General features: G+C 40.0%; 1 protein-coding gene across 1 annotated transcript in view; it reads left to right on the top strand.

The window, feature by feature from the left end:
* The window catches only part of POLR1A (RNA polymerase I subunit A), a 33,715-nt gene extending 10,916 nt beyond the window's left edge, over positions 1-22,799 (top strand). The window contains exons 13-34 of the mRNA XM_035547316.2: positions 1,744-1,998; positions 2,446-2,637; positions 3,346-3,489; positions 3,878-4,061; positions 5,585-5,667; positions 5,779-5,937; positions 6,260-6,358; positions 7,262-7,414; positions 7,607-7,689; positions 8,381-8,546; positions 9,051-9,272; positions 10,605-10,819; positions 11,435-11,602; positions 12,557-12,692; positions 13,441-13,598; positions 14,406-14,520; positions 15,182-15,295; positions 16,183-16,467; positions 16,876-17,076; positions 17,847-17,964; positions 19,153-19,317; positions 21,989-22,799. Coding sequence (XP_035403209.1) covers positions 1,744-1,998; positions 2,446-2,637; positions 3,346-3,489; positions 3,878-4,061; positions 5,585-5,667; positions 5,779-5,937; positions 6,260-6,358; positions 7,262-7,414; positions 7,607-7,689; positions 8,381-8,546; positions 9,051-9,272; positions 10,605-10,819; positions 11,435-11,602; positions 12,557-12,692; positions 13,441-13,598; positions 14,406-14,520; positions 15,182-15,295; positions 16,183-16,467; positions 16,876-17,076; positions 17,847-17,964; positions 19,153-19,317; positions 21,989-22,089 — 3,516 coding nt within the window. The 3' untranslated portion in view covers positions 22,090-22,799. The remainder of the gene's footprint in view (positions 1-1,743; positions 1,999-2,445; positions 2,638-3,345; positions 3,490-3,877; positions 4,062-5,584; positions 5,668-5,778; positions 5,938-6,259; positions 6,359-7,261; positions 7,415-7,606; positions 7,690-8,380; positions 8,547-9,050; positions 9,273-10,604; positions 10,820-11,434; positions 11,603-12,556; positions 12,693-13,440; positions 13,599-14,405; positions 14,521-15,181; positions 15,296-16,182; positions 16,468-16,875; positions 17,077-17,846; positions 17,965-19,152; positions 19,318-21,988) is intronic.
* The last annotated feature ends 1,088 nt before the right edge of the window (positions 22,800-23,887 follow it).

Below are 23,887 nucleotides of genomic sequence, written 5' to 3'. Positions count from 1 at the left end.
GAGAGGGCGTTAGCTCCCAAATGCTTTCATGAACTGTACAGATGGAGCAGTTTTTTCCTTGGCATCGTAATTTGTTTTAATTTGGGTGGCATTTGAAACTAGTTCTCACAGTTGTGTGCTATGGCAGAAAAGCATCTGTGAATTGCAGTGCTAAAGCTAAGGTTTTTCCAGTAATAACTGGGTAGCATGCTTTGGAAATGTATAACTGTGGCTATCTGGTGAGGAAAATAACATACAGGATTGTCAGATTTACGTGATTGTCAGGTTATAAGAGTATCCTAAAGGTTAGAATTTGGTCGGTTCTGACTCAAATAAATGCATGTAGGAAGCTCATTAAATGGAGTAGTAAATCGTTGGACAGCTCAGTTCTCACTGTTTTCTTCTTACCTGAATTTCTGCAAAGAGCCCCTCTTTTAATGTATATTTTTGAGGCTGAGAATAACCCTCCAGGGCTACACAGAATCCTACACGTGGTAAATACACAGTGAAGGATAACAGGTTTTTGGAGGGCCTCCAAACGTCAGGGCTCAGGCGTTTTAAGTTTTGGCTCCAATTCTGAACTTGGTGGGCATTTCCAAACAAAGCATTGGATAAAGTCAATCTAAAGGTTCTTTACTTGTAAGGAATAAATTATCTCCCTCTTACATTACACACCGTTACGAGGCCCCAGACTGAGTGTCTCAGTGGGATCAGCAAGGATGCCACCCAGTCTCCTCGCATGCAAGGTGGTGCTTGAGGCTCACAAAGTGTTGGTGTGATTCATGAGGGCTGGAGTGGACATTAGTAATTCCTTGGGTGCTTACTGGACCAGAGACTGCAAAATTGCATCCGTCACAGCTGCAGAGTTCTGTGGATTTAGGGTTGTCAGTCCTGCTCAGGAAGAAGAACTTCAGACTTTCACGTTGGCGTTTTTTTTACTGGGATGATGACCTGCAAAACAGATGTGAAAATTGAGCTCACTGATAAAATAGATGCTGAAGACTCCCACAAACCAGGCTGTGAATGCATTCTGTAATGTTAAGCACAATGTGTTTAAGCTCTGTTTGCTCCTAACTCCTGGAAATAGCTGCATGCCTGCTGAAATCTTCATATATTGAATAAGCACTGAGTATTTAGACTGTACGAACAGGTTATCTTGAGCTGTTGATGATCACTTTGATGGATTTATTATAGCATGTGTATACTGACAGACATGAAAGTGAGACTATTTTGAGAGGCTGTGTTCTAGATGAGAATTTGTTGTGTGACCTCCTCCCTGTGCTTTATTCAAACATGAAGTTAGAACTCAGAGCTCCATGCCTCTGCTCCAGCTACCTGGTCGTACTATCTTATTCCAAGCTGTCCAGCACTGGCTGTATGGTGACAGGTACTATCAGTTCGGCTTTGGGTAAATTTGGTTTATTTTCTCACTTACAAATAACAGAGTTTCCCTTTTTCAGTCTTTAATGCCCGTATTGCCAGGGGAGAAGAGAGCCTGGTAGGGTGTGGCTTGCACGCAGCTACCTTGGTTTGATTGCTGTGGTTTGTGGGTGTTAATGGAGCACAAAGCAGGCTTAGACTGTGGTTTGGTAGAGAGCAGAGAGCTTCGGGAGTAAGTAGTCTTGATTGATTCTCTTAAACCTTTTGTACAGAATGTTAATACTAGAAAGAAACTGCTTTGAATGCCTATGTGTTTTAAGATACATTCTTTCCAGAGGCACGCATGGAAATGTTTTATAGACATCAACTGAAATTCTCTTGCAGGTTTGTCGTCACATTAAAACTGGAGACGTCCTCTTGCTGAACCGCCAGCCCACTCTTCACAGACCCTCCATCCAAGCTCACCGGGCCAGAATCCTGCCTGGAGAAAAAGTGCTGAGGCTTCACTATGCCAACTGCAAGGCTTACAACGCTGATTTTGACGGTGATGAAATGAATGCCCATTTTCCACAAAGCGAGCTGGGTAGAGCAGAGGCCTACACTTTAGCCTTTACTGATGAACAGTATCTAGTTCCAAAGGTAAATAAAACTGTCAAACTTCTTCGTATATGAAATCGCATTGTTTAAAATGTTTTGTTGTTGGTCTTTCTATGGATCTTTCTATGGATAAATGAGATGAAATTTGTTCTTTTTAGTTTTGTTTTTTATTATTATTTCCAGTTTTCTTTCCTGTTCCCGTTTTTTACCAGATATGCTCTTTCCTTCAGTGGATTTTTGTTGTTCAGGCATTATTAACTGCTTCTCATCTCCCCAAACTGAGTTGTTCTCTCTTTTAGAGAGGGCACATCACATCTAAACAATCTTGTTTCTTTTGATTGTCAGTGCCTAGGAGAGATTTAGAAGAGAGCTGTACAGTAATGAAGCGTTCTTCAGAAGGGACTTTGGTGCTTTTATCCAGCTGGATTAATCTGGGGAGCTGCTAGCACTTGACCCCCACCAAACCTTTTTTCTTCCAAATTTCTTTAGGATGGCAAGCCGCTTCCTGGGTTGATCCAGGATCACATGATATCTGGAGTCAGCATGACAACCCGGGGCTGCTTCTTCACAAGAGAGCAATACATGGAGCTTGTTTACCGGGGACTGACGGACAAAAAAGGAAGAATTAAAGTATTTCCTCCTGCCATTATGAAACCACAACGACTATGGACAGGAAAGCAGGTAGTTTATAGTTTATTGGGTTAAAGAACGCTGGTGGTTCCAAAGTAAGCAGAACACTAGTGTTAAAATCAGTGCTGATGGGGACTGTTGAAAAGCTGGATCCTGTTGTCTAAGCAAAACCATACAGATTTTGGTTGTATATTCTCACTAAGGCTATGAGAGTCCCTTTACATTTAAAATGACAGAATTGACATAGTACTTTTACCTGTAGCTCTTAACAGTGCTGCAGATAGAAACAATGCTGCAGTTTACGAGCATCAGAGCAGAGAAGGAATTTGTCGATCACAGTAAGCAGAGCTTGCTGAGAGTGGAAGAGTAAAGTTACACCAGCTGCTGCTTTTAAACCTCTGAACTGAAGGTTTTAGGTAAATACTCTGGTATTTGAATTCTTCGTTGAGATCATCATTATGTTGATGTAGTATCTGAGAAGCCCAAGTGGATGGACAGTTATTTTTCCCAGTAACAAGGAAATAAAAAAAGCACTGGTGCCGTTTGTTTCTGAGTAGCTGCGTCTCATTGATCTTGCAGATGCTAGAGTTGCAAGAGCATATTCCTGTCTTGTAAGCATCAGATTTTTGAGCTTTTAAAGATTTGTTGTCAGAGAAAAATACATGCATAGACTGTTGGTTTCCTCCTCTTTGCCAAATTCTTTACAGTGAGAAAGGAATATGGGAAATACTTCCTGCCATTCTTTCTGCTTCTTTACAGGTTGTTTCTACGTTGTTAATAAACATAATTCCAGAAAACCATGTCCCACTGAATTTGACTGGAAAAGCAAAGATTGGTGGAAGAGCCTGGATAAAGGGACCTGCAAACAGATGTCTAAATCTTGATTCAATGTGTGAATCGCAGGTATGCTGGTGCTGCAACTCTGGAGGCTGGGCTGGGATGCGTTTTAATCTGAATATGTATGGAGTGAAAGAATGAGGAGGGAAGCAGGAAGATGATGAAGTTAAAAACAGGAATTGAAAGATACTTACTGACAGAAGGCGGTAATTAGAGAATTGGCTTGGGTATAAAGAAAAACTCTCTTCTAATCCTGCCTGATGCAGATTCCATTTAAGTACAGGTAAATAGGTAGTATTGGTGAATATGTTTAACTGTTCGTCAGTATGTGGGCTTTTAAAGCTTTTTACCTAAAGCCTTTTTTTCATGTGTCTTACTTACTCAGAAAATCCTGGAAAGGTCATATTGGGATCAAAATTTCCTTTTTCCTGAAGAGTTGTGTTTTCTTTTTCAGGTTATTATTAAAAATGGGGAATTACTTTGTGGCGTGTTGGACAAAGCTCACTTTGGCAGCTCTGCCTATGGCCTGGTCCACTGTTGCTATGAAATCTACGGGGGTGAAACGAGTGGGAAAGTGCTAACGTGTCTGGGACGTCTCTTTACTGCTTATCTGCAGCTTTACAGGGGATTTACAATGGGTGAGTAACACAAGGACTAATTCACCAGGGTGCTGCAACACTTCATGAGGTATAAAACAGACAGTGTTGGGTAGAATACATGCCAAGAGTTCTGTAAATAAACTTCCACAAGACAGTGTCCTTGACTGGGATCACTGTTTGCCAACATTTTTTCTTCCCCTCACTCCTGTTTTTTACATAGCTGGCCTTTTAAGCATAAAGAGAAAGTATAATCTTAAGGATGTCCATTAAATTCTCTCATCTGTCCTGCCTTATCAAAGTGTGAAGAGTATAAATGTCCTGTGTTTAAATTTTATTTTGACAAAACCTCCTATGAGGCTCCATTTTTTTTTACTTCTCTGAAAAGAATGATTGCACAGAAACCGTAACAACTGATAAGTGAGATGGGAGGACTTTGAGGGGTTATTAGTCAAGTCTTGCATACCTCATTCTACTGTAAAACTTTTGGTAAATATTTGACTTTCATTACAGCTTTGCAAACTCATACAAAAATGCACTTGGCAGTCAATAAAAAATTGACCCTTACTCTGCTCCCTCTTCTTGCAGTAGTTAAAATATTTCAAATGACCACGTAGAGCTTTGCAAGATGTTCTTATGCTAATGAAAAATTTATAGATGTAGCATCAGGAGAGTTTAAATTCACTTGTGAAGGCACAACATAATCACTTGGAGTTACGTAGAGCAGTAGTAAGCTTTGGCAGCAGTGAGGAAACAATAGTCTTCTGTGAACCAGGGAAAAGCGGGAGATCTGTTGAAGTAAGACAATTAATTGCCTCTAAGATACAGAAAATACATCTTGAGGGCAAGGGCACAAAAGCTCATTTGACAGAGATAATGAGCAAAGAGCCTGGGATCATTAGATTTTTAAAACATCAGAAAAAGGGAAGTGGGCCTGGAGCAGGAGCCTAGTGTTTGGTGAAGATGAGATGATTTAGGACTGAACAAAATGAGTCCTAGAGATGAGATGAATGAGGTTCAGAAGGAGTCCATGAAGAGGAGACAAGTTTGTAACGGGAAGAGAAGAGCAGGGACCGGACAGTGAAGAGCCTTGTAATGGGATCATAAGCTTCTTTGCTTTATAAACCCGTGCGCAACTCAGTACTGGAGTCCCACTGGTCCCCACAGAAGTGCTGAACGTGTAGAGTCTTGGAATAATTTAGCCTGGGAGGGATCCGTGGAGGTGATGTAATGCAGCTCTCTGCTCAAAGCAAGTCCTGCCAGGTGAGCTTGTGCAGGGCTGTGTCCAGTCAAGTGAGTATCTTCAGGGATGGCAGTTCTGCAATCTCTCTTGGCCAGCATTTGATCTTGGATACTGTGATATTTTTTTTTCCTCTTGAAGAAGTTTTTATTTCCGTCTATCTTTAAACGCCAAACAAATGCATCTCTTTCAGTCTCTCCTCATCCATCATGTATTCTATCCATTTTAGTGACCATTTTTGGTGACTTCTGCAGGAAGCGGTGAATACCTTCTCAATTGTTTCTCTGGTTGGATCATTATGTGGTCTGTCTGTCTTCTTTAACAGGGATTGAAGATATCTTGGTTAAACCTGAAGCAGACCAGAAAAGACAAAAAATCATCGAAAAATCAAACCAGCATGGTATTGAAGTAAGTCGTTTTTGCAGAATGTTTTTTCATAATAATTTAAAAAAACTAGAAAATCTGCCGTATGTAATCGTGTCTGCTTGGCACCTAAAAAACCCCTTGTTTTATTTTCAGGCTGTTAGAGCTGCTCTTAATTTGCCAGAAGCAACATCATGTGAGGAGGTCCAAGGGAAGTGGCAGGATGCCCATCTCTGCAAAGACCAGAGGGATTTTAACATGGTTGATCTGAAATTCAAGGAGGAAGTAAACAATTATAACAATGAAGTTAACAAGGTTGGCACTGAGGCATCTGTATATACTAATCTTGTTTGGAAAGTTAATTTCATGTAGATGAGGGGTGGCTGACTGTTCTGGAGGCTGGAGCTTTCCATCTGTCCCCAGTTTAGGCGTCACATACTGCCTCGCCAGTACCTCAACCTTGTCCTCCCTGAATAAGATGGCTTAATATTCAGGATGCTTTTAAAATTATAAATGGGAATGCCTGTGATTTGTCCTGGTTTTACTTTTTAAAGCCTTTGACAGGAATTGCTTTGGTTCATTGTTTTATTACTAATAGTTTTGTTTTGTTCCCCTCGCCACGATTCCAACTCTTTAGGTTTGTATGCCCCTTGGTCTGCACAGGAGCTTTCCGGAGAACAATTTGCAATTGATGGTACAGTCAGGAGCCAAAGGGTCCACTGTAAATACAGTACAGGTAATGACAGTTATAATTACTGAGCGGCTACGTATATTGATGTAATTTGTCCAAGAGTGCAAGTTACTGAGTAGGTCTTGTATGACTCTCTAATTGCAATGCAAGATTTTTATTGTGGGCTTTAGGAATGCAAGTTCTTGCATGGAAAAATTTGGGAAGAATATAATAAATACCTCAGCAGATAATTGTACTGTTTTTTGTTTTTTTTTTTTTTTGCAGCAGTTGTTAGTATATTAGGATTTACAGAAACTGCAGGCCTCCTTGTTGGAAGGAATGCTGCAGATAATACAAACAAACCTGCAGGAGAAAGAACTTCCCCTGGCTCTTGCTGGAAACTGACCTCTCAGTTTCCGTCTTCCACTGCTAAATAGGAACAACAAAATCTTACTTTGAACTTAGTGGAAATGGCAACAATGCTTTTTCATTTTGCCTTCAGCAATGCAGAAGCACGCACCAAACACGCTGTATAAAAAGGCTATCTACAGTACCAAAGGTCAAGAGAGGTTTTGTTTGGTTGGCTGGTTGTGTTTTTTTTTGTTTTGTTTTGTTTTGTTCTGTTTTTAGTTCGCTGCTGGGAGGTGGTGATGGTAATGAAGGGAACTAATTATTTAAAACATTTCAGTTTCACATCTATTTGTATTAAAATAATCATACAGAACGTGAATCGAAGTATTGAGGGTGAGTCAAGGGGCTGGAATAACTTTATTCAAAAAGACCAGATGAGATCCACATACCATTACTGTCCGTCAGTAGCAAGAACACTTAATGAACATAACATTAGTCTACACGTAATTGCTTTATTAAGTTTTTCAAGAAGAAGCATTGCACTTAGGTGAGCAAAAAGTTTAATGGAAAAGTGATGTTTCCTCTTTTTTTGCCTGTGCTCTTGCTGTCCACACGTAGATTTCTTGTTTGCTGGGCCAGATTGAGTTGGAAGGTCGAAGACCCCCGCTGATGGCATCTGGCAAGTCTTTGCCGTGTTTCCAACCTTACGATTTCTCACCTAGCTCAGGAGGATTCGTGACTGGCAGATTTCTCACTGGAATCAAACCATCTGTAAGCTTAATGCTCATTCTGCTTACACTGAAATTTATTTAGATCTTGCTATTTTAATACAGAGTTTTTGCAGTGATAGATAAATCAGCTATGTTTACCCTGCTTTCAAATGCAGCTTTTCAGAAAGAGTATGAATTACCGCTCTTTGTGTACTTGTCAGCAGAATGCTCATGGGATTGTGCTTATGTTTAGGAATTCTTCTTTCACTGCATGGCTGGCAGGGAAGGTCTTGTGGATACAGCTGTCAAAACCAGCCGTTCTGGGTACCTGCAAAGGTAAGGGGCTTATTAAAGAATTCCAGCCTTTAAAATGTACTTTTTCCTAAAGTATCGTAGACTGGAGCAAGCACTTAAGTAGCTTAGATTAGCTTCATAGTGTACTCACTTTTCACAAAAAGTTTGCTGTTAGAAATGTTTGGTCTAAGGTGGCTTTCTAGAAGACTGGGTGAAGTGGAGCTTTATTATCTTTAACTTATCTCTGGCGCATAGCAGCAGCAGAAGCTTCTCCTTGTGGAGAATTCTCTTTCCTGGGAAGAGGAAAGATGCACATATTCCTGGCAACTCAGTTTTTTAGGCCACATTGTGGGGCTCATCTTTATTCAAGCCACACCTGCAGTATATAGAAGAAGGTGGGAATTCTAAATTGTTTTGGAGGGTAGTGAGGAGTTCTAAAAGAGGGCTGCCTTCTTGCACACAGCTATTTGTGTGATAACAGAAATAGCAAATAACTTGCTGTTTCGTTCTAAGGTTCTTCAGTCCAAGGAAGTTGGATGGAGCAACATGCAGAAAACATCGCAATATCATTACACGTTTTGTTTGTATGTCATGTCTAAGATTTTTTGCTTGTAGAATTCCTGATGAGTCTTTAAGTGCAATTAAGATCTTACTGAAAACAGTATTTTTCGTGTTAGAGTTATCATCCTTGTTACTGTGTAGCCTCAACATTTTTTAATTTTCTTTGAGATAGGTGTATCATAAAACATCTGGAAGGACTGGTGGTTCAGTATGACCTGACTGTACGTGATAGTGATGGCAGTGTTGTGCAGTTTCTATATGGAGAAGATGGCCTTGATATCCCTAAAACTCAATTCTTACAGCCTGAGCAGTTTCCTTTCATTGCTGAAAACTATGAGGTAGAGCACCTAAATCTTAACTATTTATGTGGTGTGAAGGGGAAGACTGAAATGTGTGGTTAAGTTTTGGCATGTCCGTTAGTGATTTAGCGGCATAGGTGTTTGCATGTCACTTTCAGACTATGCTACATTTTTATTTGCTGCTGTTTTTGACTTATGGAAGTGATTATTAAGTCTATAGAATGATTTAAGCAGTTTGAAATTCATTAGAGCATCAGATGCTCTCCCTGTTGTCTCTTCTATTTGCACTCAGCAGTTGGATTCTTATCAACTCAGATAATGTTACTGTTCAGCCTCTCAAGTTTGATAACTTCCTTTTACCGGTGTCATTTCAGTTGCTACTTAGAGAAGAGTGGCACTAGTCACATAAAAATATATGGATTTGAAAATTGTTTTACTGCAGCTGAACCTTTTGAATTGCAGTAAATACCTATTCAGTTTGTTCTGCCTGTTCAGCTACCATGAGTATAGAGGAAAGTAATCATAAAGGTAACTTTCTTGTAGGTGATCCAGAAGACAAACCATCTGGATGAAGCTTTAGCAAGGATGGAGTCTCACCAAGCCAATCATCAGTTCAAAGCCATCAGAAAGTGGCAAGCCAGGCACCAGAACTCTGTGCAAAGAGAAGGAGGTTTTCTGATGTTTTCCCAGAAGAAAATGGCAAGTGTAAAAGCACAGATGCCAGGAGGAGAAAGCAAAAATGGAAGAGATCCTGCTACTTTACAGGTAACATGGAAGCAGTTGAATTGACCTAGCCCCTTTTTTTTTTTTAATAAAGTTGCAGAATTCAGTGACTTTTTTGTTGTTCCAATGTGTTTCAAGGTCTACTTAAACAAGCTATCTTTTGAAGGGATCATATGTCAGCTGTGTGAGTAATGAAACTGAGATTCATTTGTTACTGCTTAAAGTCTGTGGGCCATAGAGCTAGGACAGAGGCCAAAATTGAGGTAAAACTGGTTTTAGAAAACAGCCCATAGGGGTATTTTTGCGTGTTTTACACAGAGTAGATCTCTTGAGCCAGCCCTGCTGTTTCAAAAAGTAAGCTTATGTATTCTTGTACACCAGGGCACTAATATATATGGCTTCTATCAAAGAATGAATATATGGCCACAAAATGCAAACGGGCGCTGCTTCACAGCCTTGCTTTCACAATGAATTTGCCCTGTTGTGATGTGGACAGTTTGCATGAAACTCCAAACTGAAGGTGTTGAGATATACTTAAGTGTCTGCAAATGTTAGGCCTTGTCACTGGTATATTTACTCAGCTATGCTGAATTTATGTTGCTATTGGTGCATCTGATACCACCCAGAACAATTTGGCATGGGGATTCATTTGTTTGCTTTTTACTTTCAGCACTAAGTAGGAAAGGATATATATTTACCTCTGTCTCAGTATATTATAAAGCTCAGTGGACGGATTACCGTGTCACAAGGCAGCTTCTCCTTCATTAGCAGCAAAGCTTGTGAAAGCTCATTTTCTGTATTTTTTCTTTTTGAAGTCAGCGTTAACTTTTTCCTCTATTAAATGCAACATATGAAGTGTTACCTGAAAGACTAGCCAACTGAAGAATAGAAAAAAGAAAGATGAGCATGTATAAGATGCAAGCTGTGTTTAAGGTTTCTTCTGGACTCCTGAGGTTGAGTGTAGACAACTGAAAACAAGAAAAGCTCTTCTGTCATGCTAGCTTTGGACAGGTGAGGTGCTAGGCAGCTAGAAGTAAAGATTAAAGTGAGTCAAGGGGTTTCACTTCCAAGTTAAAAGCATTCTTAGTTGTATTTCACTGGTTTCTGAAGTAGTTACTATGGGTAGATATTCGATTTCAAGTGTATAGAGAATCTTGAAGACATGTGGGGTTAAAATTGTAAGTACCAAAAAATGCAGAATGCTGTATTTGTAGCTGAGTTGTTCCCTACTGTGTGTTCCATACACCCTTAAGTGTATTGCAGGTAATCTTTTCCTCCTTCTCTATTGCTAGATTGCTGGTGGAAGTGGTGATATTTTGCTTTGGTCTTATTGTGGCTGAACCAGCCGGCTTAAAAATTCTCTCTTATTTCCAGTTATTGAAGATGTGGTATGAACTAGATGAGAAGAAGCGAAGAAAATATCAAAAGAAGACAAATAAGTGTCCTGACCCAAGTCTTGCAGTTTGGCGTCCAGATACACATTTTGCATCTGTTTCAGAAACATTCGAAAGTGGAGTCAAAGATTATATCAAGAAATGGGAATGTGAGAACAGAGGAAGTTCCATGCAACCAGCACTTCCTTCTGATAGGTAGTAACTTCTCTATGCTTACTTTTCTGTGCTGAGCCCCAAAAAAAGTATTTTTGGACTGAGTTTGCTCATAAAGATGAAAAGTCTTTCTCAAATCATGTTTTTTGTTGTGACCTTTGTGAAGCAAAGTTGAGGGTTTCAGAATGATTCCTGAAAGCAAAGTGTGCCTAGTGCCTAGAGGAGAGGCTCAGGTTGTCTGTTTGTTCCAAACCTGAGTTTTCCATGCTGGTAAGAACTTTGGCAAAAACTGTAGAATAAAAGCAGCACAGGGGCGTTCCCATATGCAACGGTTAAAAATAAAAATATGCTCTTGCCACATCTTGGAGTCAGCAAGACAGTTGAGATGAGGAAATGAGTGTAAATAATTCTCTTTTGACAATGTGGGAATTAGCAGTAGAAGACAGTTTGTCCTAAGCTTACAGTTCTGTGTTAATGAGCTGTGCTTGTCAGATCAAATTAGGATCAAATACAGTTTTACAGTTCCTGAAGTGTATTTATCCGTAGCCTACCAATAGAAATTGGCTGAAAGAGGTAACTTCACTGAACTGGGAATGTTTCAGTCTGCACTGAGTTTTTTATGTTGAGCTAAACATCTGCTTATTTAATGCCTTTCAGATTAAAGGATTTGTTGTATTTAAAGTGGCAACGATCTCTTTGTGACCCAGGAGAAGCTGTGGGTCTTCTTGCAGCTCAGAGTATTGGGGAACCTTCCACACAGATGACTCTGAACACCTTCCATTTTGCTGGCAGAGGTGAAATGAATGTGACTTTGGGTATTCCAAGGTGAGAAACCTGTGTTCTCAATGGGTCCTTTGCCATTTTTGGCACTTAAATAATTTTTTACCGTACTAGCAGCTGTGTGTGATCTTGAGAGCAAATGATCCTTTAGTTTAACTGCAAATTGTACCTGTTCAGAAATATCTTCATGTCGTACAATTTTATGGGTGTTTTGGCTCACTTTCCAGACACAAAAGATCTATGGAGATCTCTTACTGGGTGTATAACAAATGACTTCCTTTGTTTCTGTTTTTTATTCGGCACAGTAAAAGCCTAAAGAAGCCATGCTTTGTGGGTTTGCTCTCTGCTCACCTTTTCTTCCCCCTAGTATCTTGTAAGCCTGTTCGGTTTTCACATGAAAAATTTCAGTGCAAATGACTACAAAGTCTTGCAGGATTATCATCACCTTGACAGAAGGAGACCTGTTTTATAGCAGCAAGGTTTCTCGTGGCTCTTCCGTGCACTGACAGGCACTTTGCAAGCGCGCACACGTTTACCAGCCAGTCACCAACTTGCTCTGAATAGCGTGGGTGCTGACCATGGCCTTGTAAATGGGTGTGAGGGATGAGGTGGCAGACGACTGTGTCACTTTAGTGCAGCAGGGGAGAGGGAGAAGGCATGAGGAGCATACATTATGCATCTGTAGGAAACAGCCTTCATTAGTTCTTCTGTTCTGGGAACAACTTATTACCATCTCTGTTTTTTTTTCCCGTAATTGGAGCAATAATCTAATGGAGTCAGTAAAGCTGTGCCTGGTGAGGAACCAGGGAAGTAGAAAGGATCGGTGCAATGGTAGCCACAACTCCTAATATGTATGGTTTTGGTGGGGCTGGCAGTTGCTGCATGCTGGTTTATTTAATAAGCATGCTGCTGCATGCTGTCTTATTAAATGAAGTAGATGTTTATTTGATTGCAGAGTGCTTTTATTGCTTCATTTGAAGGATCATTCTTTATTTAAAGGTTGCGGGAAATACTGATGGTAGCCAGTGCAAATATTAAAACACCAACAATGAGCGTTCCTGTGCTTAATACCAAGAAAGCTCACAAGAAGGTGAAGCAGCTTAAGAAACAGCTCACAAGAGTGAGCTTAGCTGAGGTGAGCCACCAGTGTATCCTTAGAGAGTCTGCAAAACACAATTTCTGCTTTGAGCTTATGGGTTTGTCTGGCTTTGCAGCAGTTTCCATTTTTGCAGGCTCACCTGTGGGTGCAAGGTAAGGTGGGTCCTTCTCACCTCTTGCCTACTGAACATATGATATGTTGAAAGGAGCCGGAGTTACCGTGGCCATATGAGACGTAAGATCAATTTAATCTGTAGAGCATCATCACAGGATGCAAACTATAGAGTGTAAAGCAAGTGTAATAGCTTTGGCATAGCAATAGTATAATGCAGGGGAGGATTTGTATTTACTGCTATAGCCTTGTTTGGCTTTTCCTTGGACTCATGCCTGCGTGCCCTGTCCTCTTCTGTCTTATTTCAAGTTAGGAAGCAGCAAGGATAGAATTAAGTCAGCTTCACTTGAAATACTGTCATGTTTGATGAGCAAGTAACATGCTGCAATAAAACGAAGCTGTTGGCCCCTTAAGAAGTGTGGCCTCTTGTACAGAAGTGGGACAGGAGGTGAGCCTGTTCTCCCAGCATTGTCTAAATTAGTTGTTGGGAGCAGCTTAAGCCAGAAAGATTGCAGTAAGGTAGTCATCTTCCCCAGGAGCTGCCACAAAGCCCTCAGAAAAGTTTTCCAGTTAGTCTTGCATAATTCTGGTCTCATGAAAGGCACTGGAGTTGCAGGAAGTAAATAAAGTGCCTTCACCACAGGAGTTATATTCCTACTTGTTGCTTCTGTAGGTTTTGCAGAAAATTGAGTTAGAGGAATGCCTGCGAGTGAAGAGCAAGCAGGACAGGCATCGCCTCTACAAAATCAAGTTCTATTTCTTGCCCCATGAGTATTACCGGGAGGAGAAATGTGTGAAGCCCAGGGACATCTTGCACTTTATGGAAACAAGGTTAGTTTGCTTTCAGCTGCTCTCATGTTTGTTTTTCTTTTGCACTTCTGTGGGCTCTAGGGGTCATTATTTGTTGTTTATTATTGCTGTTACGGCTCTCAGAGCAGCAGTGTCCTGAAGACATGATTGCAGAAGCATCTACACGGTGGATTTTTGTCTTGGGTAAGATTGTATATCTGTGGCTTGGCTACAGTGCAGAATTCTGTTGAGGCAGATCTTTCTTGTGTCTCTGATATACTCAAGAGAAGAGCCTGTATAAGCACTGTTGCATTCCTCATCTTTGGATGCTTACGTGTTTATTAGCAGCAAAAATGTTTGAATGCTTTAAGTATCCCTTGCTCTCATAGAGAATAAATAAAACTTTTGGGGTTTTTGTTTGTTTTTAAAGAAGAAAGTAAAAAAAAAAAAACACTTCACTGATTTGTTCTTCATTCAAGCTGAGTTACTTTATATAACAATTTTGGATGTGCTTGTTGGTTTAAAAAAATAATTTTAAATGTCCAAAAGTAAGCTATCTCTTCTGAAGGTCAATATGATGTGCTGATTTTATGTCTAGATGAGCTTATAACCTTTGGATGCATCACTTACATCTGTAAGAGAGGTGATGCCAAACTTTTATTCCCAAGGAAATGGGAAAGGGACAAGAAGAAAAACCAATTGCCTTACCCTAGAAACATTTTTGTATCCACCAAGGAATATGTTATCTCATGAGTTGACCGGCTTCTTAAAATACATTCTTTTTATGATAGTTCAAAATTGACTGCAGTATTGCTGAACTTGGACCTCTTGGGTTGCTGCTTCTTTCAGATTCTTTAAAATTGTCCTGGAAACAATTAAACGGAAGAATGCGAAGATGGCATCTTTTACTGAAGTCAGTACACGGAAAGCAACTCGGAAGGATTTAGATGGCGATGGAGACAAGGTACAGAAAAACGTTACCTGAAATGTGCCTCCCTTTCCTAACCCATTTTTGAGAACTGGAATTTAGGAAAACATCGCTTGTTTTGATGTGAATACTTATTGTGTGAATACTAGATTACTTCTTAATCAGTTTCTTTATGTATAAATTCTCTTTGTATCCTTATCAAATTAACAAGGAAATAGTCGTTTCATATAATCCTAATTTACTTACACATTCTCAGCATGTGATGATACTTGTTTTAGTTGCACTGAGATAAAAACTTAGCACTCTCTGCCATCAGAACAAGATCCTTTCACAGCACTGCTTGTCAAAACCTTTGGGGGAAGATTCTTTATTCGTTGAAAAGCTTTTGCATGTTCTTTCTGCCACCCTTTTTCCAATATGGACTGTCATATAAGCAGAGCAATAGCTTATATATTTTGTAGAAATTCTGGTTTAACGTGACAGCTATCACTAATATGAGGTTTTTTGTTTGTTTGTTTGTTTTTTACAGTAGTGTTATTTTAGAAATTAGTTTGTTCTTAAAGGTAGAACAGGGGATGTCTGCCATAAAGATGGACAGGGGATTTTTACATTACAAATGTTTGCCTAAAGCCTTTGGATACAGTTCATGCTTTACAGCAGAGTCAGCCTGATTGTCTCATCTGTTATGGATTTCTAGGCACAAAATAGTCAGGAAGCTCCCGAAGAGGAAGAGAAGATTGTTGATGCAGAAGCTGATGAAGGGGATGGTGATGCTACAGAAGCAAAACGGAGGAAGAACCAGGAAGAAGAGGTAATGATTTCATAGGTGCTCAGTACTGCACTTGAATTCTGTTTCTACTGTTTTGGTCTGAGTTTGAGAAGGATAATGTCTATAGAAGCTAAACGCCAGCAAGAAAGCCAATAATAATAAAGTAAAAGGCTTAGGGAGGTCATTGGTTTGTGCTGATCAGTTTTAATTTGGATGGGGGGAGAAATCTATAGCAGGAAACGTGGGCTGAGACTTCTGGCGATGTGCTTATTATGGTTGGGCCTGGTCACTGTAGTTCTTTAAGAACTCTTATTTAACTAATTACTCTTCTAAGAGTAGTACAGAACTGTGCAAGTTAGAGATGGAAGAGATCTTTCAGATTTTATTCAAAGCCCCCTTCTTCAGCTATTGGATAGATGCGTCTGGCAATCAGGTTGTCTGTGCTGTAGTTCAACTTAACCTTATGTCTTGCTATTTTCACGTCATTAGTTGTGTTTAAAACTACAATGTAGTTGTTATAAATATTCTGGCTGTGAGTGTTCATTCCACGCTTACTACTTCGTAATTATTGTACAAAGGATGGTCAGCTGCAGTTTCAGCAAGAGTAAAATCCTGAGGGACTCTAATCATCAGAGCAAGATTACGGGAAGAGCCTTTTGGGGCTTAAGAAAATAAATAATAATAATAATTCCGCCACGGTGGCAATAAGCTATAGCATCCATGATTGCGTTGAGAAATAACAGCAAGAGAAATAGAGACTGAACCGAATCCTGCTGTATTCTCTTTGTAACAGGATTACATTTTCATTGTGTCATAGGCAAGGTACTTGCAACTCATCTGTCAAGAATATTCATGAATAAAACTGCTTCATAGTGTGTTTGTTTCTGCATGTGCTCTGGCCTACGTAATTACATCATTGTTTCTTTTAGGTTGATTATGAGAGTGAGGAAGAGAATGCGGAAGAAAATGTTGCTGAGAATCCAGAAGATGAAGAGGCTGAATCAGAAAAAGAAGAGAGGGCTGAAGGTGCTGATGAAGGAGATCAGAATGGAGCAGATCGTGATGATCCTCAACATCTTTCCTTTATGTCTCAGACTAAAAAAGAGAGAAATCTATTACTCAAGTCAGTGGAGATGCGAATAAATGCTGTTCTGAACAGTCACCCATCAATTCAGGATTACACATTTGACACTGAAAATGAACTTTGGTGTGAGGTAAGATGGTGGTGCCTGGAAGCAGCTATGTGTGGTTGCACAACAGTTGCATGTAGCTCTTGTAACAGGGCTCTCTCCAGTGGAGTGCTGCTGTTTTGTCTCATCAGCAGTCCCCTATTAGTACAGAGGAGTGGAAGTGCGTGCCTCAGCACAAATGTTCTTCTTGATGCAATTATTTACAGCTGACTTTCAAAACCCCAATAAAACTTTTTTAAAAGACAATTGACATGTTTGTTTATAAATAAATATATTTATGACTATAATTCTAGTCAGACATTTATGTTCCTAAAACACACAATTAGAATAATCCTATTTGTCTGCTTTTTGCCTAAAAAGAAGTAGGTTGTTGAGCCTAATGCTCAAGCGTTTTTACAGAAACACACTACTTTTGTTTTTTTCTCTTTTTAGGTTTCCTTGACACTTCCATTGATGAAGGCATACTTCGATCTCTCCTCTTTGCTTCTCTCTCTGACACGAAACACGGTCATCCATGAAGTGAAGGGGATCACCCGGTGCTTGTTGAATGAAAGTACCAATAAGCAAGGAGAGAAAGAACTCATTCTGCATACTGAAGGGATAAATCTTGCAGAGCTGTTCAGATACTCTGATGTACGTAGTCTATTTATAATGCTGAACTGGAGTGATCTTCTGTGCTCTACGGAGAGGGGGTGGATGATAGGTGTTAGCAGGGTTGACGTGTAGCCTTTTCAGCTCTTAGGCTTCCTTCCTTCTCCTTTTTTCCCCCAGCTGCGTTCAGAGTTCAGTGAAGCCTTTTCTCAAGGGTAAATTGCAAATTGTTTTTTTGTGCAGCAGCCCAGTATCTAATGACAGATAATTCCACACTATGCTTGTAACTGTCTCTATAAATGTTACTTGAGGGAATTCTTCCATCTAAATGAATTGCAGTACTTGGAGATGAATAGTTCTGTTATGCCATCTAGCCCATAACTCTACAAATAGAGGATTGTTTTATGCTACATATTTTCTACTGCTTTTGTTAAGAGTTCTGGTTGGTTGAGACAGACTGGGCATTACATTTCTTGGAAGACTTTAACATGTCCTTCTGCTGCTAGGAATGGTTAGTTGGTTTGCTTGTTTTCTAAACTCAGGTCAGTTATTTCTGTGCTGAATTTTGATTCCGACCTGTGTATAAACCACAATGATCACTTGCCTAAACATAAATCTCCAGTGTCGTTTTTGTCTGTATTTGGCTCTGAGCTACTGTCTTGTTTTTGTGCAACTTTTGGTGGTGTTTAAACTAATGAAAGGTGGAGGGAAAAAAACTATGTTAGCTTGCTTAGCTTAGCTTAAGCTGTTTGGAAAAAATAGAGTAGTTACTGTGCTAATTTATATCTGTGTTTTGTTTTTTTGTCTTTCAGATTTTGGACCTGAACAGGCTTTATTCCAATGATATTCATGCCATGGCTAAGCATTACGGTATTGAGTCTGCCCTGAGGGTCCTTATAAAGGAAATAAAAGATGTGTTTGCTGTATATGGTAGGGTTTGTTTGTATCTTTGAAGATGGTCTTTATTATAATCGCCACATTGCTCACAGTTATCTCTCTTCATTTTTTCATCATTCTGATGATTATAGTGCCTTCTGTGAAGAATTCATTATTCAAGTTCTGTTTAATCTGTAGAAAATTCACTAGACAAGGTTTTTTTTCCATGCATCACAGATTTTTTTTTCTATTCCATTAATGTGCAAGCTGGAAAGTCCAGAGGAATTAATTATTAACATCTGAGGAACCTTAACTATGTTAGACCTGCATAGTGGCCCTGAGAATAGGATTAATCTTGCCTCATTCTAGCTTTTTTAACAATAAGAGTCTAGGCTCCTTTTATAGTTAAATGTATGTAATTCCTAAAATGATAGAAGCTGCATTGATACTGCGTTGTCTGAAGGTTTGTCCCTCTGCATTACCGAGAGTCCCAGTTCAGGGAGGATGCCTGACTTGTTAGGCTGATAAAGCTTGGCATGTTGCATTTGCCTTAAGTGAGCTAAGTCACGCTATGAATTAAATTCTTTAAAAGAGGGAAGATTAATGCAGTGGGAGTTTTAGCAACCAGTCTCATCCAACAAATTTTTCGGCTGGCAGCCCAGAATGGTCCAACCTTCAAGTTGTTCAAGAACTGGTAGGTAAATGTTGACAGAACTGTTAATGATCTCCCATCGCACTTGCCACCGCAGTGTTACTTAAAAATAAGTACTGTTTCTTTTTAGACTGAATGTTTTTGTTTGTCCGTTTTTTTGTGGATGCCTGACGTCTTAAACAGAAAATACCAGAACCTTGCTGCCTCCAGTGCCTAGCTAATACGGGCCACCAAGTGAGAAGATAAAGCTCTGTCCTGTCACAGCTGGCTGGATGCGTGTAAACAAAAATGACACAGATCTTACTGATTTTATGTAGAGTGAAACGCTGCCTTGTTGCAGCGTTCTTGACATCTTGGTTTCCTTGCAGAAGTCCTGTTTTATATTAAAATGAGGAGTGCCCAGCTTGGATATTTGAGGGGAGCAGCTACACCAGCTACATACAAAGATTTGCAGTCGCCATAAGGATGTTAAAAGAGATGTTCTCCATGTTGATTAGATCCAGGGGATTAATTTAGATCAGATTTCTTTTTTAGACAAAAATACCTTAGCACTTGAGTGCTCTGATGATTGCTCTTTCCTGTGTTCTTAGGCATTGTGGTAGACCCTCGGCACCTTTCACTTGTGGCAGATTACATGTGTTTTGAAGGAGTTTATAAACCGCTGAATCGCTTTGGAATCCAGTCCAGCTCCTCCCCTCTGCAACAGATGACGTTTGAAACCAGTTACAAATTCTTGAAGGAAGCAACCATGATGGGTAAGTGGTTTAGTTTGAACTATATCGCTGCAGAATTTCACATATGCTTTGTTTTCATCATAAATTTCCACTATTTCGAGTACTGCATAATTGTGTTAGAAAAAAGGCCAGAGGCTAACATTTTAATTAAGTCCTTGCCTAGGAAAATGTTCCAGACATTTTTAATAAAATTCTGTCAGCTTAAATGAAGTCAGCTCCCACATGTAATTTGTGGGGTCTGTGATTCCTGTCTTTAAGAATTAGGCTTTTTTATAACAAACCTTAAAACTGTTACGGTTTGTTATAGCAAAGCCTTATAACAGACTATTAAATCTGCCTTTTTCTGTCTCTGCTTAGACCATTAAAGTTGTCGTCTCTGCTTGGTTTTCCTGTCTCTGTTATAACTCCCACGTTTTCATCTCTTCTGCTTTAAAATTGCCGTTTTATTGTGAGAACAGTCTTCCTGGTTCTTAATTTGATTCTGGATTTCTTCTGCTTTGTAGAACTTTACTGTCTTTGGGGTCTCACCCCAACCACAAAGGGTCACATTCATTTGGCTAATGGTAGGATTCCGGTGCCGTTTTGGATAACCAAGAGTACGGTAGCCTTTTCTGGCCCCTATTTGCTATTTTGGAAGTTGTGCAAATCTCTTGGGTTCTCTGCCTCGTCCAACAGACCACATATCTGCATGGATCCTTTAGGGCATTTAAATGGCACTAGCCGTCTATATTTCGGGGTCCCATCCAAAGAAGTTATGTTTTCAGTGTCACTGAACAGTTTGATCTCATTTTTTGGATACTAATTACACATCCTTTTTGCTCTTGTTTTTTGTCACTTGCCTGTTGGATGCTCCTTCTTGGATGCTCCTGTGCCACCATTTTGTTACCTAATACAAATGGGAAAAGCTGTCAACACGGTCTCTTCAGCTAGTGTCTTAAGCTGCCTGGCACAGATGTCAGGGAGGGAAACTTTGTCACTTAATTCCTTTCTCTTAATGCTGTTTTGCACCTTGTCTGGGAAGGTAACTTGGGTTTTACTGAATAGTATTGGTTACAAGTGACTTAGAAATCATTCGAAAATCAGAAAGGAAAGGTGTAAATTTGGAGAGAAATGGAGCAGAAGAGGAAGATTCTTGCACAGTCGCTTTCTCAGGATATACATCATAGCACATGTTGACTTAGAAATAAGATGAAGTTTTTGTCAGGTGAAACGTGATTACATTTACAGATAATATTACAAATAAAGACACGAAGTGCATGCTAACAGAAGGGCATGGCGAATTTGCAGGAAAGCCGCACTGGTTGCAAGTGCAGGGATTTATTGATTTCCCCAAGATGGAAACCAAGTCATAATGTGGATTACAGCAGTCTGGATCTAATTTGCTTTAATGCAGCTGATATCTCGAGTGTACATTTAAATAGATACTGTGCCCACTTACGGCCTGAATCAATAAGACAGAAATAGGAAGGGCTGCGACCACAGGGCACTGCTAACAGAGCAGGAAGTGCCGTGAGAGCGCAGGTGTGACCCAGCAGATTGCTGATCAGGATTTGGTGCAAGAGCACATTTGCATCGGAAGCGAGATCCTTCTGGCTGTTTGCTCAGAGAATAACTCTTTGTGAACGTCACGTGAGCGAACAGGACAGTTACGCCTTTGACCTAACAAAGAACCTTTTTTTTTTTTTTCCCTTTTCTCAGTTGACACACATTTAGGAGCAGCGGTTTACTTGTACAGCTGTAGCTGAGATCCAAGCAGCAAACACACACCATACGCTGCTGTGGCCCAGCACCTTCCCCTGCATCCTCTGTATAATAAAAAGTTAGTTCATAGTAGAATAAAGATGACCCAAACTTACCAAGAGTTTAACAGTTTTTTGTTTGTTTTTTTCTTTTTTTACCAATTTTCCAACATACTTTACTAAAAAAAAATTGCAGCTTGCTGATATTTAGGATGAATGAAAACCAGCCTGGTTGCTTATTTAAAAACAAAAAAAAAAAACAAAAAAAAAAAACAACAAAAAAAAAAAACAGTGAAAGCAAAATGCAGCAAGCGTTGACCAGCCATGTCATCTGGAGAGCTTCCAAATTTCTGTGACAATATTTCGCTACAATGAGTAACCACAAAATCAAAGGAATTCAGGGAATGTCTCTCCAGTGAAAAGTTCTCTTCGTATCTTGTCAGAAGGATTTAAAATCCATATCAAAAGGATTCACTCTAACAAAGAAAAAAGGCTCCATGGGAGAAAGGCAGCAAATGAAAAGGGTTTCTTTTTGGTTTTGCTTCACTGACGTATTTTTTTTTTAAGCAGTTTATTTAATCAGCAAAATGTGTTCACTGGAAGGTCAAATCTGTGTTCTCTTGGAATTGGGAATGTATTATCTTTTCCTGCTGAATAGGAAGAATTTAGAAATGTGTAGCCTAATTCTCTGCTTATACACGAAGACTGGGAAGAGAAAAGTGCTGTTGTAGGGGAGAGGCAGGAAGAGTTTTGGAGCTCTGCTCTCAGAAATATAAATTCAATCTGAACAGTAGGTGGCAATGCCTTTCTGAAGCTAGGGAGGCTGAACCAGATGAGTATGTAAAATCATCTGAACCAGATGAGCATGTAAAATAAACTGCTTTCGTTTCAGCACTGACCTTTGAGAAACCTTTGGAAACATCTAATTCGACTTTGTCTGAATTCTGTTGTAGGTGCTTATGACGAACTGAGATCCCCTTCTGCGTGCCTGGTGCTTGGAAAAGTTGTTAAAGGAGGGACTGGTTTGTTTGACCTCAAGCAACCGCTTACATAGCGTTTTGTCTATAACTTACGGATTCTGTTTAAAGTATTCACTGTAAGGTGCATATGTATGTATGTGCCTACAGTATCTGTAACAAGTGCACACACTGTGTTTCCAGGTGTCTTCCCTGTGCCAACAGATGTGTTAATCTGGGTACCTGATGGACTTAATCTATTTAATGAAAATGTTTGCACCTATAGGAGCTGTCCTTTGGCCCAAAGAAACATTTATTTACTGTTCGTTAACGTAAAAAAATGAGATTATCGGCTTACATGGAAAAGAATAAGATGAAACAGACTGGCTGGGTTTCAGACAGGCTACGCAGCAGCCTTGGCAGGCAGAAATCAAAGTAGAATCTGTTTATGCCGTCTGAATTCTGTGGGGCAGAATTCCATCTGGGTGAGTGGTGCCAGTTGCCACGTGGTTGTGATACAGTAGATTTCTTTATTAGCCAAAGACACGAATTGAGAACTTTCCTGGGTTCTCCACGCATCTTCCAATGTCTGCCCTTGCAGCTTCTTTGTGCGGAACAGATCCTGGCACAGCGAGAAACGGGACATTTGTGAAGGTTTTAATCCTTAAATGGCAGCGTGAGCAGCTGTGACAGTGACTGTACAAAATAGTCCTGTGAGAATTACTTAAAACAGAGTTTTCAAACTATTTTTGCTTAAAGTTTTATATTGAGAAGGATGCTTAATAAAAGACATTACAAAGAAATATTATAGACGTGGTGTTTTGTGACTGTGTTACCGAGGGAATTTTGTCACGCGGCCAACAGCCATCGCTTTGATGTCTGCTAAATAGCCAAGAGCTATTACCCGCTCTTCAGAAATCAGACTTTCTTGCTTATACATTTGTTTTAAATCAGACTGAAATGTTAAAATTCTTTGGAGCTTGCTCACTACCGTATGGGTGCGTTTTCTGACTGGTTTTGACCCTCTGCCATTCCCTGTGGCACCCCTGAGCTAGCAGCTAAGTGCCAGGGCTCACTTAACCAGCTGAGGAGCTCCTGCTTCCAGTGGAGCTGCACGAAAGGGATTACATCAGATAGTGGGAGACGTTGGCTGGGGATTGTGATAGAGCCTCTGTGGGATGTCTCGGTTGACTCCATTCCGCTTCAGACCCTTAAAACTGTGTCAAATGCACTGCAAATTGCACCGAAGCTTAACGAATGCATTAGACCAGTAGTTCTCCAGTTTCATTCTGCTGATCTCTTCGCCAAAGACTTCCTTGTGTCTTTCTCCAGTCTTAACACCTGCTAAGCATTTCTCAAAAATGTGTCATCGCAGGAAATAATTACTTGGATGCAGTTTTTCAAATGGTGAGATGGGAAAGAGCAAATGTAGTAACAAAAGATTTCAGACTGTAGTCTGTAGTGTTACAGACCACTTGCTGAGAAGTATCCCTAAGAGGTGTTCGCAGTCCTGCTGCCAATACCACTTGTGCCACGTTTTCTACATGGAGATGTGGTATTCTTTAGCTCTGTAAAGAGCTAATATAACTCATTCATCCAAGTGTTCCCATCACTTCTAAGTGAAACTAAAAGGTCATTTTGATTGTGTCGTGGTGATAAGCTGTCAGAGAACCTAGCGGTCTTACACTTGGGGTTTATAAATCCAACTACGGGTTTTGCATATTTGAAAAATGTGTGTGCGTGAAATGATTCTGAAGAGGTGGTGGGTCTTCTGAGCGATTTGTGGATGTCCTTTTTGAGGCACTAGCTTCCTTTTCTGTTGCTGCTTGCTTCTTCTGTGGTGAGAAGTACTGCTGTGTGCTGGTGGAGCAGCAACCAGCCAGGTGCTTTAGGGGA

This window comes from Cygnus atratus, chromosome 4 (genome assembly GCF_013377495.2).
Source record: "Cygnus atratus isolate AKBS03 ecotype Queensland, Australia chromosome 4, CAtr_DNAZoo_HiC_assembly, whole genome shotgun sequence".
Lineage (NCBI taxonomy): Eukaryota > Metazoa > Chordata > Aves > Anseriformes > Anatidae > Cygnus > Cygnus atratus.
The sequence above is the reverse complement of the archived record's forward strand: the minus strand, read 5'-3'. Positions and strand labels throughout refer to the sequence as shown.